The sequence below is a fragment of the Hypanus sabinus genome, chromosome 4, assembly GCF_030144855.1.
Source record: "Hypanus sabinus isolate sHypSab1 chromosome 4, sHypSab1.hap1, whole genome shotgun sequence".
Classification (NCBI taxonomy): Eukaryota; Metazoa; Chordata; class Chondrichthyes; order Myliobatiformes; family Dasyatidae; genus Hypanus; species Hypanus sabinus.
This window is the reverse complement of record NC_082709.1, coordinates 164802056-164819373: the sequence shown is the minus strand read 5'-3', so window position 1 is coordinate 164819373 and position 17318 is coordinate 164802056. Positions and strand designations below refer to the sequence as shown.

Here is a 17318-nt window from a genome sequence, read left to right as displayed (position 1 = left end):
AAAAGAGCCAAAACGTTGAATTAAAAGATCAAAAATTAAGGGCTAGATTATGGCCTCCTTTCTCTCACTAATGTGAATTGGCCATTTAATTACATGAGAATTGGGTAATGTAGGAACACTCTACTCAGTTACTCAGTTTCAAATGAAATGTTGTGGTACTTTGCTGCTGATGTCTATCGAAAATGTTGAACATTAATTACATTGTGTACTGTTGGAGTGAGTCATATGCTGTTGTCAAAAAGCAAACAGCAATTAGTTCAGAAATGTGTTTTCTCTCTCCTTTCAATGTGCTGAGAAGATAAAAAAGATTGTTGTTAAACATCCAATTGTTTTTACTACTCTAGGCTTCATCCAGAGGACTTGAATCAGAGTGTGGTGCTCCACATGACTGAGAAAATGGGATATAAGCACGCTGAGGTTGTAAACACGGTGCTGTCAAACCGAGCCTCCCACACTCTTTCCATTTACTTTCTGCTCAATAGGAAATTGGATCACTATTTTAAAAGCATTGGGGTAAGTAATAGATTGAGTAGTGATGTTTTGAAAAGAACTGTTCTAAGGAATAAATTAAATTGGCAAGAAATACCACACAGCTACTGTTGTTGTAGCAACAGAACCCGCTGTGTTAGATGGATCATGGAACCTAGTGGACAAGTTTTGATCTTTGGTCTATGCTGAGGCAGCTCATATCAGAATGGGGCTAGCTTCAGTTTCTTGGGGTTCTTGAAGGGGAAATAAATGAGTATTTTGTCTTGATTGGGTACATTGTGGTCCTCAACCCTACTCATCCTGAAAATATAAATCATAGGTGTCAAACTCAAGGCCCGTGGGCCATATCCGGCCCACGAGATCATTTTAGATAGATCTATTATTTTAATTATTAATGGCCCGGCGATATGAAGCCTATGATTGTAAGTTAATACCAATCATAAAGATAATGCTTGCTCAGCAGTCTTCTTCATAAGAAACAGAATTTGTGAAGTGAAACACTTTGTAGTTATAGCAGAGACTGAGACACATGAGAACAGGCTGAAAAAACGGAGGCAAAGAAAGCTGCGTTCGCACGCGCCCGATTGATCCGGCCCGCATGAAGCTGCATTTTGCCCAATCCGGCCCGTGACCTAAAATGAGTTTGACACCCCTGGTATAAATGGTTGGATGTTCGATCAATAATGTTGGCCTCCACCTTGTCAAGACTAGATTGTAAAACCTATATTTATATTATATAGGAAACAAAAAGTACCTTATAACCAATGTGTTTACTCCTGTGAGAAACACAGCAGCCTACGTTTGCGCAATATTTAGACCATAAGATATAGGAGTAGAATTAGGCCATTTAGCCCATCAATCATGGCTAATATATTATCCTCTCAACCCCATTTTCTGCCCTTCTATTGCCCTTACTGTCAATCTCTGCTTCAAATATGTCCAGAACCTGGTCTCCCCAGCCATCTTCATCAATGAATTCCAGAGAGTCAGAATCCTCTGATTAAAGAAATTCCTTCTCAGTAACATGCACAAAATGCTGGAAGAACTCAGCAGGTCAGGCAGCATCTAATGAAATGAATAAATAGTCGATGTTTCAGGTCGAAACCCTTCATCAGGACTGGAAAGGAAGGGGGAAGATACCAGAACAAGAAGCTGGAGTAGGGAAGGAATACAAGCTAGAGAGTGATAGGTGAAGCCAAGTGAGTTGAGTGGGGAGAGGGGGATGAAGTAAGAAGCTGGGAGATAATAGGTGAAAAGGCAATGAGTTGGAGAAGAAGGAATCTGATAGGACAGGAGAATGGACCATGGGAGAAAGGGAAGGAGGAGGGACACCAGGAAGAGAATATCGGCAGGTGAGGAGAAGAGGTTAAGAGGCCAGAGTGAGGAATTGAATAAGAGGGAAGCTGCAAGGGAAAGAAATTACTGCAAGTTGGAAAAATCGATGTTCATGCCTATGAAATTTGTCCTCACCTCTGTTCTAAAGAGACACCCTTGTATTCTGAGGTGATCCAACCTTGTCCTGGACTCCTCTACTATTGGAGGCATCCTCTTAATGTATAATCTGTTTCCACAAATGTAATGAGCAGATAATCAATCACCCACACCCAACTTTTCTTCAGAACTATGTAATGTGAGCTTTTATGTCAATGGAGGAGGGTCCCTGCTGCAATTGAATGACAACCCCTCTGACAGTGCTGCTGTCCTACACTCTTGGTAGTGTGTTAGCCCAAAAGTACACTCTGGGCTGGGACCAACTATGGCCAGTGTATAATGCTAACTATTACAGAGTGCCTATGCAGGAAGAAATGCAAAGAAATTCAGAAGAAAAGAGGGAAAGGAAAAGGTCAGATTGATTTTAGAGTCAGTTAAAAGGTCAGCGCAATATTGTGCTGTAATATTCTGTGTAGAGGATCCTGTGCTCTACGCTGCCTATGCGTATATTAAACATCTGATTGCATCTTGTGGGATGACTTTGATACATGGGTGTACTAGTCACTAGTGATTAGCCGAGATTTACTGCTGCATTAAGGAATACTCTATTGATAGCTGTCTCTCTATCACTGCTTGTGCCAAAAGGGCCCTCATGGGCAGTGGGTTTGGTATTTTGATGCTTTATGGTAGCACTGAGAGGATGACACTTTGCAATGAGGATAGAGAATTGGATTGTCTTCTCAAAATGGGAGGCAGTAGTTGAAAGGCAGGTTGGTAAGCCAAAGAGGAACAAACTGTTTCAACCATCTGGCCTTTAAATGGAAAGAGTGGAAGTATTTTGGAGGGTCGGCATATGTTGAGGCACTCTCTTTGGAAGGTGCCCTTGATGGTTGTTACTGGCTGAGTCTACACCTCTCTGAATTTAGTAGATGCTTTCTGGCCCAATTTGATTGATGGAAAGCATTTTGGTTCTCATGCTGTTGAAGAGTTCATGCAGCCATTGCCCATGTTACGGAGTCAAATTGTGAATGGCCTGGGTTAGTGTGATTTAACTGGTAAATGTGAAGGAGGTGCTCAAGAACACGAGGTACTGAATATGTACAGATTTGAGTTATAGGGTCGATTCCATGATGCAGATATTACTTGGTAGGATGTGGTCAGGAGTCACTGAATATTGAATGGATGCCACATTGCCTACAGGAGAAGATGATGCACCAGAACTGAGGATGTCAAAAATGGACACTTCAGGGATGACAAATGCAATTTTGTTGAATGAGAGATTAAGAGGACCAATAAATCAATTGAATGTATAATTGAGTGAATTTATAAATGTAGATCCAAATGTAAATATTTAACCTATTTTATATGATTATGCTTGTAAATAGTTGATTATGTGTAAAGTTCATTTCATTTTTGAAGAGTAGTGTATGGTATTTTGGGTAAAGAAACTCTTAAAGGACTGATGTATATTTGTGCCATGCTTTTGATACATTGGTGTACCAATCACAACTTTTTAATTGGAAGATCATTGATTTCCTTAGCTGGTAACAACATGAAAGAGCCTGCAGACAGGACTGATATTCAATGGTGTTTGACTTAGAAATTATTTTAAAAATAAGAGTTTGATGGAAAGAAATCCACAATCAATTAAATGTATATTTAAAGTATTATTAAAGCTAACTAAATGTATATTTAAAGTATTACTAATTTTTGTAAATTAAATTTCTTTTTGATCATTTATTAAATTCATTTAACAATTTAGGAACTCTTAAGAGGCAATAATTTATAGTTTGTCATGTATTTTCATTCACCTAGTCAAATGCCTACATCAGTCAAGTTATCAAAGGAACCCCACTCAAAATTTTCCATTTGTCAACATGCTAAGTCTGTTTGATTGAGTCATTCACTTAATGTTTTTTTGCGTAGCAGATCATTATATTATACAATGCTTTTATTCCCCTTTCTGAAATTTAAATAATGTGAAAATTATTGATGCCCTGAGAACATGATGTAATTCTACAAAAATTTTGTTGAGGTAGTTAACCACTAACTATAGCTTTGAGGGAAATGGATGGGAAGAATAACTGAACACTGAACCTGATGGTACCAAAGTTAATTTAGTATGCATACTGTTGAAGGTATAAGATTACAGAGGTTCTCTGCTTTTAATCACTTCTCTGTTCATTCCACTGAATCCAGTAAATACTCTAATCCAGTCAGGTTAAACCAAACAGTCACAAAAGAACAGAATAATTAATAAAATTAAAAACTTTGTCAATTCCTTGAAATTTTGTTAAAACTGGATAGTGAAAGATAAATTTAGATGAACCAAATTATTTTGTTGATTTTAACCACAGGGACCACTTTAAAACAAAGACTCTTTGAAAGTAATACTAAATTAATACAAAACTCTTTCTACCATTTAATAGGATTCAGAAATGGACTGAGAAAATCATTTGCCAATGTTAATCATATTTACTTCTTTTGTAGAAAGCAGACTTTGCAGATGGCATTTGCTGTAAGGACCTACTGCATCAGTGTGATAAATACAGACTCAAGGAAATGCAGGAGGTACAGTTTGATCTGAATAGATCTATTTTTTTCTTGATATTGATTTTTACATCTATGATTTTACATTTCCAAGTTGCATCCTTCAAACTAACATAGAATAATTATCTCAGAAAAGCAAATGTACTTTGATTTACTCTACTCAAATCATCAGTCTGGTGATTCCTTTTTAGTTTTGGAAGCTTCCTGTTTTATCTAAGTGGGGCTGTATCTGCTGGGGCTGCTTGAGCTTTGTAATGTGCAGGGCAGATCTACATCTTGGGGACAAGCAGAATTCTCCCAAGCAAAATGAAGGAAAAAAAAAGAAATGTAGATAATGGACACTGGAAATGTTTGGACTCTCAAAATCAGTACATAGAGATACATTCCTGGTGAAGGGTCTTGGTCCAAAACATCGATTATTTTTTCCTCTCCATGGATGCTGCCCGACCTGCTGAGTTCCTTCAGCATTTTTTTGTGTGTTGCTCTGGATTCCCAGCAGCTGCGGAATCTCTTGAGGCTACGAGTAGAATGCCGTAAAAGAAAGTCTTGCAAAGAGTTTCATGTGCATTGATAGAAGTGTGCAATACTTGAGTTTGGTCCATGATGAGGAAAGAATCAAAACAGTTTTTTTAAAGGGAAGAGAAGGAGGAATATTATAAAAAATAGTGCTACAACATGAAGATTGAAAAAGAGAAGAAATAGGGGGCTTCGGTAATGAAATACAAATACTCAAATTTTCCCTCCAGTAATAGTCTGTCAATTGAGTTAATGCTCAAAAGTTCCCTATTGTAATATTCTGGTGTTAATACCCTAGGGTATAACTAGCTAGGGTATTAATCCTATTCCAATACCCTAATTAGTGTTCATTTTGGGAGGGCACCATCCAAAGTTGCAACAAACATGGGTAATTCAAGGACAGTGTGATATAAGTATACAGTTCTGTTTTCAGAGTACTAATGACAACAGCAAAAAAAATTCTACCTTGGCCTAGAAAAGACTCCAGTTGGTCACATAATTGAAAGTTATTTGTTATTTCTAAAAAATCAGTCCCTATTGTTTCACAGTGCAGACCGTCCATCTGCTGTGCTAATGGTTGCTGCTATCAGCTTACAGAGAGATGTGGAAGCTTACAGAAAGCTGTCCTTGTTTGCTTCACTGAACAGACTGACCTCTTTGTCCACTCACCTTCAAGTCTGCCTGAAGCAGTTCGACAAACGTTTGCAGCTGCCACATGCTCTTTAGCCTTGACAATTTCTGCTTTTACAAATCTTTCTTTAGTGCAAAGTTGCGTCAAGTGTTTGTGAGATTCCTACAAAGAGCAGCTGTGTTTTAGTTTCATGTTCATGTAGTTTAAATTTCATGTTCAATTTTTCTGAGGGAATCCTGCTAATGAAGGAACTGTTTCACTTCACCAGCTGCTTTGCCTTTGAAAGTAACCTAGCTTCTGCCCGAGAGCTAAATGCACAGGACAATCAGGTACGATTGGGCATGTGCTGAGGTAATGAAATTGCCAGTCAAGCTAACTTGTTGAGACAGACTGACAGTTCCCAAAGCAAAGCTGATGCAAGCCTCGAAATGCTGAGATTGTGAGAACTGTCCTGATCACACGTCAAAAAATATTTGAATGGGTCTGAAACTTAAGCTCTGGGTGTGTCTTAACATTCCTTCAAATGCAGTTGACTGGGGAAAAAATAAGTTAACATGACATCTTCGAGGATTGAGTATGGAGAAATAAATTGGAGGAGGTTCAGGACCTGCTCCCATGGGAATTGTTGGATTTTTTAAATATATTAGGAACTAATGCATTCAAATAATCTCACAGTAGGGGCTGCAAAGAAAGGAGAGTGTAGGCTTAAGGTGAGACGGAGGAAGTATAAATGGGGATTTGAAGGGTAATATAAAGGGATTTTTTTTGACAGAGCCATTGTTATCTGTAACATGCTGTCAGAGGAGGGGATGGAATTGGATATAATCACTACATATAAGAGCTAGTTAGACATGCACTTGAATAGGCAAGGGACCAGAGGGTACAGGCCTAATATGGGAAACTGGAACTAGTGTAGATAGCAAAATAGTTGGCATGGATATGGTGAGTCAAAATAATCTATTTCAGTGTTGTAATGATTCTATAACTATGATTCCTTTTAATTTATAGTCATGGAATTATGATTCTATTAAATCTTAGTTTTAAATTTTAAATAATTTACTTTGTTATTCCATTATAATTAAATGGAATAACAAATTAATTTATTTAAAATTTAAATTTAATGGAATCATAGTTAAACATTAGCAAAGTCATAAATTATTTAAAAATTACAGTTTTTTTGTTAAAGATCAAAAGTTTTTGTTTAATGAAATAGCAAAATATTTTTGAATACTTATCAGATAGCTAAATCTGTACAACTCCAAAATTAAGGAATGTTAAATTATTCATAATCCACAGTTCAGGGAGGCATTGGGCCCCTCAGGGCTAGCCCACTAAGGCCCTGGGCCGTGCAAGTGAACTGTAGAATGAAATAGACTGGTAAATGTGATCACGTGGCACAGCGTGTGATTCTTCACTGCACAGATTCATGTGCATCGGAAGCATGTGCATGCAGTACCAGAGTGCTCAGGGGACATGTCACGCCTCATGCATTGCACAATTGATGTCTTGCCTGTCAAATTGATTTATGCACATGCAATTAATACAGTGTGGACCATGAACTGGAAATCAATCAGAGCAGCAGGAACAAGGTTTGCACCTGTCCATTTTAAAGGGATCATCAATTACTTGCAGGGTTTTTTTGAAGGGAAATTGAAGCTGGGCTTGTTTAAGTCAGGCACACAGAATTTTGGAGCAACCGAAGGTTGTTCTGAACTTTGCAGAAGTTTATTATCAAAAGGGCTCTGAATTCTCCCTCAAAGGTGCTCTGGGAGATGCATTTGTACTTTGAACTGTCCAGCAAACAAGGCAGCACGTACTCGGACGGACTCGATATGACAAAACTATGAGATGGAGCATGAGCTGATGTTCAGCTCCATTTTGCCAATTAAAGCATCCATTAATCGCTGATTAAAGCATTAAGTAAGTTTGAGACATCAATGTCAATGCGGAAGGTTGAGCAAGAGTTCAGCGCCGACGGCCTTCCTTTTTGATCGCTGCTGGAGAAGGAGTCTGTGAGTGGCCTGTTGCAGTGTTGCTCGCTGTGCCAGGCGGGTGGCCTCTCTGTATCGTGCGGTGCCTCTCTCTTTGGTGAATGTTGGTGATATCAGATGAAGGTCTCATCGTTCCATCTTTACGGATTGGACTAATGTGTTTATGGACTATGGACTTTTTCATTCATACGGTTTTTTGATGTTCTGTGTTTCTGTATCGCCCATTCCTTTTTTGTTTTGTTGTGAGTGGGGAGGGTGCTTGGGGGTTGATGTTCTGTTAGTTTTTTTGTTTGGAGAAGGGTTGTTTTTTGGGGGTCAATGTTCTTGTTCCGTTTTGTGCAGGGTTTGGGGGGTTGGTGATCGGGATGCCATTCTTTTCTGTACGGAGGGGGTGGGCTTGATGTTTCTGGACCATTTTCATGCTCTTTCTTTGTTTTGTGGCTATCTGGAGAAGACAAATTTCAGCATTGTATGTGGATACATCTTTTGATAATAAATGAACCTTAGAGGAGTACTGAGGATCTGTCATGTTCTGTGGCAGAACTTTGGCCTGATCTCTTTCTGCATAGACTAGATTTACTAGAATGTTACCTGGGTTTCAGCACCTAAATTACAGGGAAAGGCTGAACAAGTTAGTTCTTTATTCTTTGGAGCATAGAAGGTTGAGGGGGGACTTGATAGAGGTACTTAAAATTATGAGGGGGATAGATAGAGTTGACGTGGATAGGCTTTTTCCACTGAGACTAGGAGAGATTCAAACAAGAGGACATGAATTGAGAGTTAGGGGGCAAAAGTTTAGGGGTAACATGAGGGGGAACTTCTTTACTTAGAGAGTGGTAGCTGTGTGGAACGAGCTTCCAGTAGAAGTGGTAGAGGCCGGTTCGGTATTGTCATTTAAAGTAAAATTGGATAGGTATATGGACAGGAAAGGAATGGAGGGTTATGGGCTGAGTGCAGGTCGGTGGGACTAGGTGTGAGTAAGCGTTCGGCATGGACTAGAAGGGCCGAGATGGCCTATTTCCGTGCTGTAATTGTTATATGGTTATATGGATATAGACGTGAGAGTCACAGTCATGAAGTAAGTCTTTCTCCATTGGACCAGCCAGCCTCTGACCTCTTTTAACTACAGTATTTATGTGGTTGCTTCAGTTACGTTCTTGGTAAATAGTGATGCCTATATGTTGGTGGTAGGAGCTCAGTGATGCTAATGGCATTGAATCTCATTTCTTAGAGACAAGCACTGACTGGCACCTCAGTGGTAAAAATATTATTTTCTATTCATCTTAATATTGCCCAGACCTTTCTGCAAGCCAGCACAGTTTGTTTATTCACTGATGTACTTTGAATGGAATTGTCCATTAAGAAATATTCCTTTTTGTTTGAACGATAATTTAAATTGTTTTCTCCTTTGTAGGAAAAGAAGACCAAGGATCCAGGGAAAAGAGTGGATGTTATCCAAAAACCTTTCCCCAGAAAGGCAGAGAAAGGTTTTAATATTTCAAAACAGTCACCGTGTTTCCTTGCTCCAGTGAACTCTAGTAAAGTTGCGCAAACTGACAGGAAGGTCACCAAAGCTGAGCGAGGTACGTTCAGTATACTGGGATAAACAGGGAATGTTGGAAGCACTCATCTGTGGAGGGGATAGAGCTAGGATAGAAATACGTGCTTATCTTTCTCACCAAATGAGCAATGTAATAGCAATTGACCATTCATTACAGAGAAATGAGCATGAATTCTGAAATTTCTTTCCATTAAAAATAAGTTCCAGAAAAGAATACAATGTGCTGCATTAAGTATGCCATGCATATATTTAAGACATAGCATTAAATTATAGAATATATTATGCATTCGGCATGAGTGACTCAGGATGAACTTCTACCCCAGAGTATATCTAGAGGACAATAGCTTTCTTTAGAACTTCATTACATAATCATGTAAAAGCTTAGATTTTTTTTATTTAAAACATCTTTCTTGCACTGTCAAGCTGCTCAATGGAAGTGGACACCACTGGAAATATAACCTTTTTGGTACAGATCTTTCAACAAAACTAATGAAACCCCCTTTCCTAAAACAATCATCTATACAGATTTCCAATATTGCTTTTTGTCCATTTTTAAGTCCCATTGCATGCTTGTACTAAAACGGTGAACAAGAAAAGTTTTCTCTAAATGTGGATAACTGCAGTGATAAATTACGTGTAAACTTATGCTATTCAGAAAGTATTTATTGATTGAGGTTCAGCACAGAATAGGCCCTTCTATCCCTTTGAGCTGCACCACCCTCAATCCCCCAGTTTAATCACAGGACAATTTACAATGACCAATTAACCTACCAACTAGTACGTCTTTGGACCGTGGGAGGAAACTGGAGCAATTGTAGGAAACCCACACAATCACAGGAGAATATACAAACTCCTTAAAGGCCGTGGTGGGAATTGAACCCATGTCACTGGTACTTAAAAGCGTTGTACTAACCTCTATGCTACTGTGCTGCCTCTAACCTGTCCTCTTCCAATTAATAATTTTTCATCTGAGTCCTTAAAATTTTAAGTATCCTACACTTGTATTAAAGAGTGAATTAAGGTCTGCAAAAATACAGCTACATTGAAGATCTCAATAACAGCTTTTAAAGTAATTAATCAAACTTCTTCCCCACAAATGTTGTAGGAAGGCCAAAGCTTCCTGGCTGGTGAAAGATTTAGAAAACGGGGGGTTTCAGGGAATTACGGGAACCGGGGCCATGAAATTATTTATTAAAAAAAAGAGAAAAGAAAATGGGATGGAGCCGAGAAGGGGCTCACATGACAGATATCAACATGTCAACGCAATAATTCATATGATAGATGTTAACTGAATAATTCAAAGGAGAATAAAGCTGATTATAGCAAGTGCAGAGAAGAAGGGGAAAAGGAAGTGTGAGCAGAAGCAGACTGTTTGAAAAATAGAATGATGACCAACATGAAGAGTTAATAGATTTAAATAATAAAAAAAGTTGTCAGAATATGTAAGGTAAAGTAGACAATGGAGTTCTATTAGTGGAGAAGAATAAGCTACCAAATGAGTGCTTTATATTAGCATTTCCTGTGGAAGAGGATTTTACCAGAGATGTGACAAATGAAATGGTTGAGGTAGAATAAATAAACCAGAAATAGTGTCAGCATTTAAGACAGATAAATTGACTACTTGAGAAGAAATAGAGTCATCGAGAAGTACAGCACAGAAACAGGCCCTTCAGTCCATTTAGTCCTTGCCAAAACCATTTAAACCACCTACTCCAAATGACCTACAGCTGGACCATAGCCCTCCATATCCCTACTATCAATGTATCTATTCAAACTTCTCTTAAACATTGAAATCAAACTTACAGGGAGCACTTGTGCTGGTGGCTCATTCCACACTCTCATGACCCTCTGAGTGAAGAAGTTTCCCCTCAGGTTCCTCTTAAACTTTTCACCTTTCACCCTTAACCCACGACCTCTGGTTGTAGTTCCACCCAACCTCAATGGAAAAAGCCTGCTTGCATTTATCCTATCTATATCCCTCATAATCTTGTATACAAATGCAAGCTTGAAAAAGGAAAATGAGGGTTAAATGTATAAGGATTCTTAAAACCAAGGGTAAAATTTGTAAAGGTCTATGTATTTGATTGTCTGCATATACATGGGTGATGCCAATGAGCATCCAAACATGGCTGACAAGTCCTATCTGCTCGAAGCAACTGGTTTTAAGGAGCCAGTAACCTGCCTTTGCCCTTTCTCCTGTCAGTAGGAACGGTTCTGCCGGGACTAATAGTTAAGCCACCCATGAAGACCAGGAGCCGGTCTTGGTTGTCAGAGGTTATTTAAGATGCACTCTATTGGGAGCATTTAGTAGGTAGTGGGAGCTTATCTTGACTTCTACATGCACGCCCTCCCCCTCCCCCCACCACTGGTTATAACAACTTTAAGGAACCAAAAGATATGAATGGCATAGATAATCTAAACTAATTTTTGTGGATGGGATACATGGAGCTTGAAATGTAATGAATCAGATGACAAGTGTACAATAACGTAGGAAAGCTACAGGTACTTGAAGGTGACAGTATGGATTAACAAAGCATTTAGCTTTGCATAAAATGGCATAGAAGCGAAAAAGCTTTGTTAGAGTTACATAAAACATTAACGTTCCCAGCTTCCTGATTGTTTCCAATTTCACACTTGAGAAAGGTTATGGTAATTGGAAGAGGGTATATAAGAGATTCACTTGAATAATTCCAGGTATGAGAGAGCATTGATAAATGGATTGACTGGAGATGTGGCAGTAACTCTCCTGAGAGTAGAGAAGGCCAAGGGAGGAGATTTGATGGAGGTGTCTCAACTCCTGAAAATATACACAAGAATAAACAAAGTATGTTTCTATTGTATGCAGTGTTGAAATGCAGAGAGCATGAATTTAAGGTAACTGGCAGAAGAAATGAAAGTAGTTTGAGGTAAACCTTATTCCATATATAGTTAGGGTATGAGATGAACTGCCTAGGCACTGCCAGGCAGGCAGAAATTCGATGAAACCATGAAAATAGATACTTAGAGGAGAAACAATTGCCAGAGGAAAGTTGTGGAGAAATAGGACTGATTGGATTGCTCTTCAAGAGAGACATGGCAGGCAACACACATAAAATGCTGGAAGAACTCAGCAGGCCAGGCAGGACTGGGCACCTTCTTGCTCTGACTTCTCAACTTTTTTTTTCTGGACTTGATGAAGGGCCTTGGCCCAAAATATCAGCTGTTTACTCTTTTCCATAGATGCTGCCTGGCTTGCTGAGTTCCTCCAGCACTTTGTGTGCTGTTTGGATTTCCAGCATCTGAACATTTTCTTGTGTATGAGACATTGCAGGCAAGAGACCAAATGACCTCTGAACTTGTTCCCCTCTATGATTCCCCACTGACTATAAAGCATAATAGGAAGTCCATTTCTCAATTATTATTACATATAAACATTTTATGTATCATATTAACTGCCTGTTTTAATGAAGGCTTTAGCCATTTAAAATAACTGATTAAAGTCTCAGACTTTAGGTGAAATAATTTAACAAAAAGGCACGGAACACATTAATTTTTTTATTTCGATCGAGGTACAGCGCAGAACAGGCTCTTCCAGCTCAACAAGCTGTACTGGCCAGCAACCCAACTAATTTCAAGCACATATTTTAAATTACATGCAGATGTTTACAATGCAAAATATCCAAGGTTTTCTGCTGAGTGCGTTAAATATTTGCAAGGTTGCTGAGAAAATTTATTTATTTAAATTTTGGTAATCTGAAGCCTCAAAGCCCGTTCTAATCTTTTCCCCGCAGGGCTGTTGCCGGAAGCTTGCCGCCCTACTGGATCGATCCCAGTAGGTGGAACAACATCCAGCAAGAACGGCTACCTCAAGTCACCTTCCTTAGAGTACTTGGAAATGCATCGTCCGCAGCCAAGGACTCCTTTGCCTATCAGACAGCACGAACACCAGCCACTGTGCTTGGTGAGCTCGAAACGAAGAATGAAAGACCTTTTGCCAATTGCCACCACTGGGCATCATCCTGGCATGGGGCAAGAACAACAAGAACTGCTTCCTCAGCAGAGAGATATCAGATCTACACAAGTGATCTTTTCTGCATCCACCGAACAGCATGAGTGCTTAAGTCCCTCAAAATCTCTGAGTCATCCAGCTCACACTGTTCCAATGTATGATGGAAGGAAAGATATTTTAAGGCCCCAGAGAGCATCACTTATTCCATCAAATGCAACTAATGCAAAATCTAATGAACTAACCAATCCTTACTTGGTTAAAAGCAGAGGCAAATTCCCAATGATGGGCATTGGACAGATGTTAAGAAAACGAAATGAGGCTTTACAGTTAAGAACAGACAGTCCCATAGATGTGAGTGGCCATATGACCCCAAAATCAAACATTATACAGAAGATTCTGTATACTGCTGGCAGTCTACAACCCCAGTGCTCATTTCACTCCTGAGCTATAGACTGAGGTGTGGATTATCTCGGGGATGCATGCATAAGGTTTATGAGATTTCTCATTCAATACACTATATAAATATATATGATATGATTTTTTTCTATGATATTTTTGCATAAATTCTCTCAGGAACTCATAGAAAATATTTAATCTCATTTTGTTGTGCTAAGCTAATTTGGATCAGAAGGCCATGAATTTGGTCAGTATTATTATAAAATAGCACAAGATCGAACTGTTCCCTGTACAATAGTCTCAGTTGTTGTATATTAAAAAGAGCAGGGAAACCACTTCTGAAAAAGCTTCTTTTGTTTGTGAGCCGTTGTCTGGATTCTGAATGTTACAAATCATGCAGATGTGTTTTACATTGCATGTGGCCATTCGTCAAATAACTTAAGTTAAATTGCACCTCGAAAGCAGTCTTGCCATGTACTTTGTGCTATCTTTGTGGGCGTCATGTTCTGTGTTGATGCCATGTTGTCTAAACTTCAGGCAAGCAATTATATTTCTTTTGTGGAAAGTGAGGTATTTAACAAAAAAGCAAATATCTGATAAAATCTGTTAAACAGTCTGAGAAACATTATACAGTGGATAGCCAGTGTGTTCCCCACCCCCACCCCCAACCAGGACAGCAACAGTAGAGCATGTCTTTTTAAGTTAAGTGAAGGAAAGTATAAGGGGGATGTCAGAAGTAAGTTTTTTACACAGAGTGTTTGGTGTGTGGAATGCCCTGCTGTGGGTGGCGGTTGAGGCTGATTTAAGAGGGACATTAGGGACATTTAAGAGACTCTTAGATAGGCATGTGGATGAAAAAAATTGAGGCTTATGGGTTATGTAGGAGGGAGGGTTAGCTTAATCATGAGGTAGATTTTGGAGGCTTGTGCTATGTTGTACTGCTCTACAGCACTGTGCAAAATTCTTAGGAACATACACATATATTACTAGGGTTCTAAGGATTTTGCATGGTACTGTAAGCTGTTCTTAATATAATTTCTTGCATGGGTTAATTTTGTTTTGATTTTAAGCACATGGTGGAAAGACACCTATCTCCATTCTCTTTTAATTTGCCCTTGAAACAGCAATATCTATGAATCTTAAGTTTTTAGTAAACTTCAATACATATAGTACTGTCCAAAAGTCTTGGGCATCCTATCTATACATACGTGCCTAAGACGTTTGCACAGCACTGAAATCATTTTTATATAAATTGGAAGCCTGATTAAAGTTAAACAAACTTTGCATTCAGTTTTTTTTTCTAAAGATTTGTTTTAGCAACATTTGGCACATTTCACTGAAAATTGTAACCATGCTTTCTTGAGGAGACTTTTTAACCTTGCCTGTCTGGTAGCAACAGGGGCAGAGAGAAGTTAAAATTCTCTGTGTGACTTACCATCTGTTGTTCAGTATAGCCTGCAGGTTACTATTTTAAAAGCTGAACAAATGGATATAGAAGAATGGCAAGTGAACTTACTGAAACATAAAATTCTGAAGAGAATTGACACGATGTTTTCCCTGGTGAAGGCATTTAGAGCTGAGGTACATAGATTCAGAATAAGAGATTACCCATTTCAGGAAATTAGGAAGTCTTTTTTTTCTCTCAGATTGTTGGGAATTATTGGAATTCTTTACTCACAGAGCTGTGGAGGGGTATCTATTTCATCTATTCAGGGTAAACTACAAGGAAGTCAAATCAAAAGGGGAGCAAATGGAAAAGTGGTCTTGTTGCCAAGTCTGGATCAGTTCTCCTTACTGAGACAGGCTACTCCAATCCCTGTCTCTAATGTTCTTAAATGAAATGCCCTCCAACTCAGGCAAGTAGGTAGACTGACCAAAACTCTATGCATTATTCAAGGAGCAGTCTTACTGGGCTTCTATATACTTTAACTGCAGAACAACATTTTACTTTTGTATATAAACCCTCTTGCAATAAAAACCATCATATTCTTTAATTCCTGCTACTTGTTTTTTGTATCTCGGTTTACTTTCTGTCATCATGTACAAGGACAACCCAAACCCTCAAAAACCAACCACCTTCCAATCTCTCACATTCTAAAAAATACTCAGGTTTTCTGCTCTTCCTAAGCTTTTCATTTTTGAATACATAGAGAGATTTACAATGAAGAACAGTACAGCCAGGAACAAGCCATTCAGCCTACCATCACTGCACTGACCAAAATGCTAATTTAACTGCTTTCATCTGCCTGCTCTTGATCTGTACCCTTCGTTATTTAGTTCGCCTCTTTGTTTTTTTTTCCGATTACTCTTGTATTCTTCTTTACATTTCCTTATCAATTTTTAGGTCAGCCTTTGAATTCTGAAATCAGATTCAGATTCAATTATTTATCACATGAATTGTTCTGTTTGATTTGATTTGAAGCACATGGTGGAAAGACATCTATCTCCATCCTCACTTAATTTGTCCTTGAAATAGCAATATCTATGAATCTTAAGTTTTTTGGTAAATATTTAGTAGATACAGTACTGTCTGAAAGTCTTAGGCTTCCTATCTATCTATCTATCTATCTATCTAAGTGTGCCTAAAACTTTTGTACACTGTAGTAACTCTATGTATTGCGCTATGCTACTGCCACAAAAAATTCATGACATATGTGATTAATGATAAACCTGATTCTGATATGGGTCTCTATCGTGGACTGAGAGTGGGAAGGAGATAGGGGGAGGGGAATCATGGTTGGCAAAAGGGGAAGGGAGAGGGGAGGGAGCAGGAATCACCAGAGAGAAATTCTGTAATGATCAATAAACCAATTGTTTTGAATCAATAGACTTTGCCAGGCGTCTTAGGGCTATATGTGTGTCTGCACCTGCATCACCCCCCACCACTGGCACTCTTACTTTGTCATCTGTCCCATACTCCTTCCATGGCACTCCACTCTCTCCATTCCCAGCATCCTCTGCTCCTGCCAGATTTACAAACTCGTTCATCGCTCCGCAATGACTAATATGGTAGTACTGTGCAAAAGTCTTACACAACTTTACTATATTTATGTCCCTGAGACCTTTGCATAGTACCGCATATCAACATGTACAGTAAAATGTGTCATTTGCGACAACAGCCAACAAAATCTAAGGATCTGGGGGCAGCCCACAAGAGTCACAGCACATTCCGGCACCAAATTTGCATGTCCACAATGTTGAGCAAAACTACACAAACAACAACAGAAGCAACAAAACAACAACAAAAAAAAAAGAACTTCCCACCCACTCACATGCACACAACCACCTCCCTCCCACTCCTTCTCTGCCAACGACCCCACAGCCCTCTCAAGGCATTCCACCCTCACTATTCCCAGCATTCCTTGCTCCTGCCTGATTTACAGACTTGGTTTCCACTCCATGTTGACAAATACAGTACTGTGTAAAAGTCTTAGGCACCCTAGCTAGGTATATGTGCCGAACACTTTTGCACAGTATTACACATGTAGACTAAAATGCCTGATGATTATTGTGTTAAGCTTGTTACATGTGCTTACTTCTCAGTACTCTACAAAAAATCCCACTGATGTTTTCTGTCCTGTGCAATTTCTTAGCTGCACCCAAACTAATCTTGCATCCATCTTCTGCTGAAATTACATTTTTTTAATTCTTATTTTTCCCTTTCTACTTTGCCACTTACCCAGGATGTTAGGTATTCTGAAATATTTAAATCCCAGCCTTGGACACTTTACAAGTGTCCTCATAATGACTATTGGTCGCATCCAT

General features: G+C 38.9%; 1 protein-coding gene across 2 annotated transcripts in view; it reads left to right on the top strand.

Annotated features, from left to right (window-relative positions):
- Positions 1–16270, top strand: part of hunk (hormonally up-regulated Neu-associated kinase) — a 65977-nt gene extending 49707 nt beyond the window's left edge. For both annotated transcript variants that reach the window (XM_059968674.1, XM_059968675.1), the window contains exons 7-10: positions 345–513; positions 4411–4491; positions 9023–9191; positions 12940–16270. In XM_059968674.1, the coding sequence (XP_059824657.1) occupies positions 345–513; positions 4411–4491; positions 9023–9191; positions 12940–13601 (1081 nt within the window). In that variant the 3' untranslated portion in view covers positions 13602–16270. The remainder of the gene's footprint in view (positions 1–344; positions 514–4410; positions 4492–9022; positions 9192–12939) is intronic.
- Positions 16271–17318: the final 1048 nt, after the last annotated feature.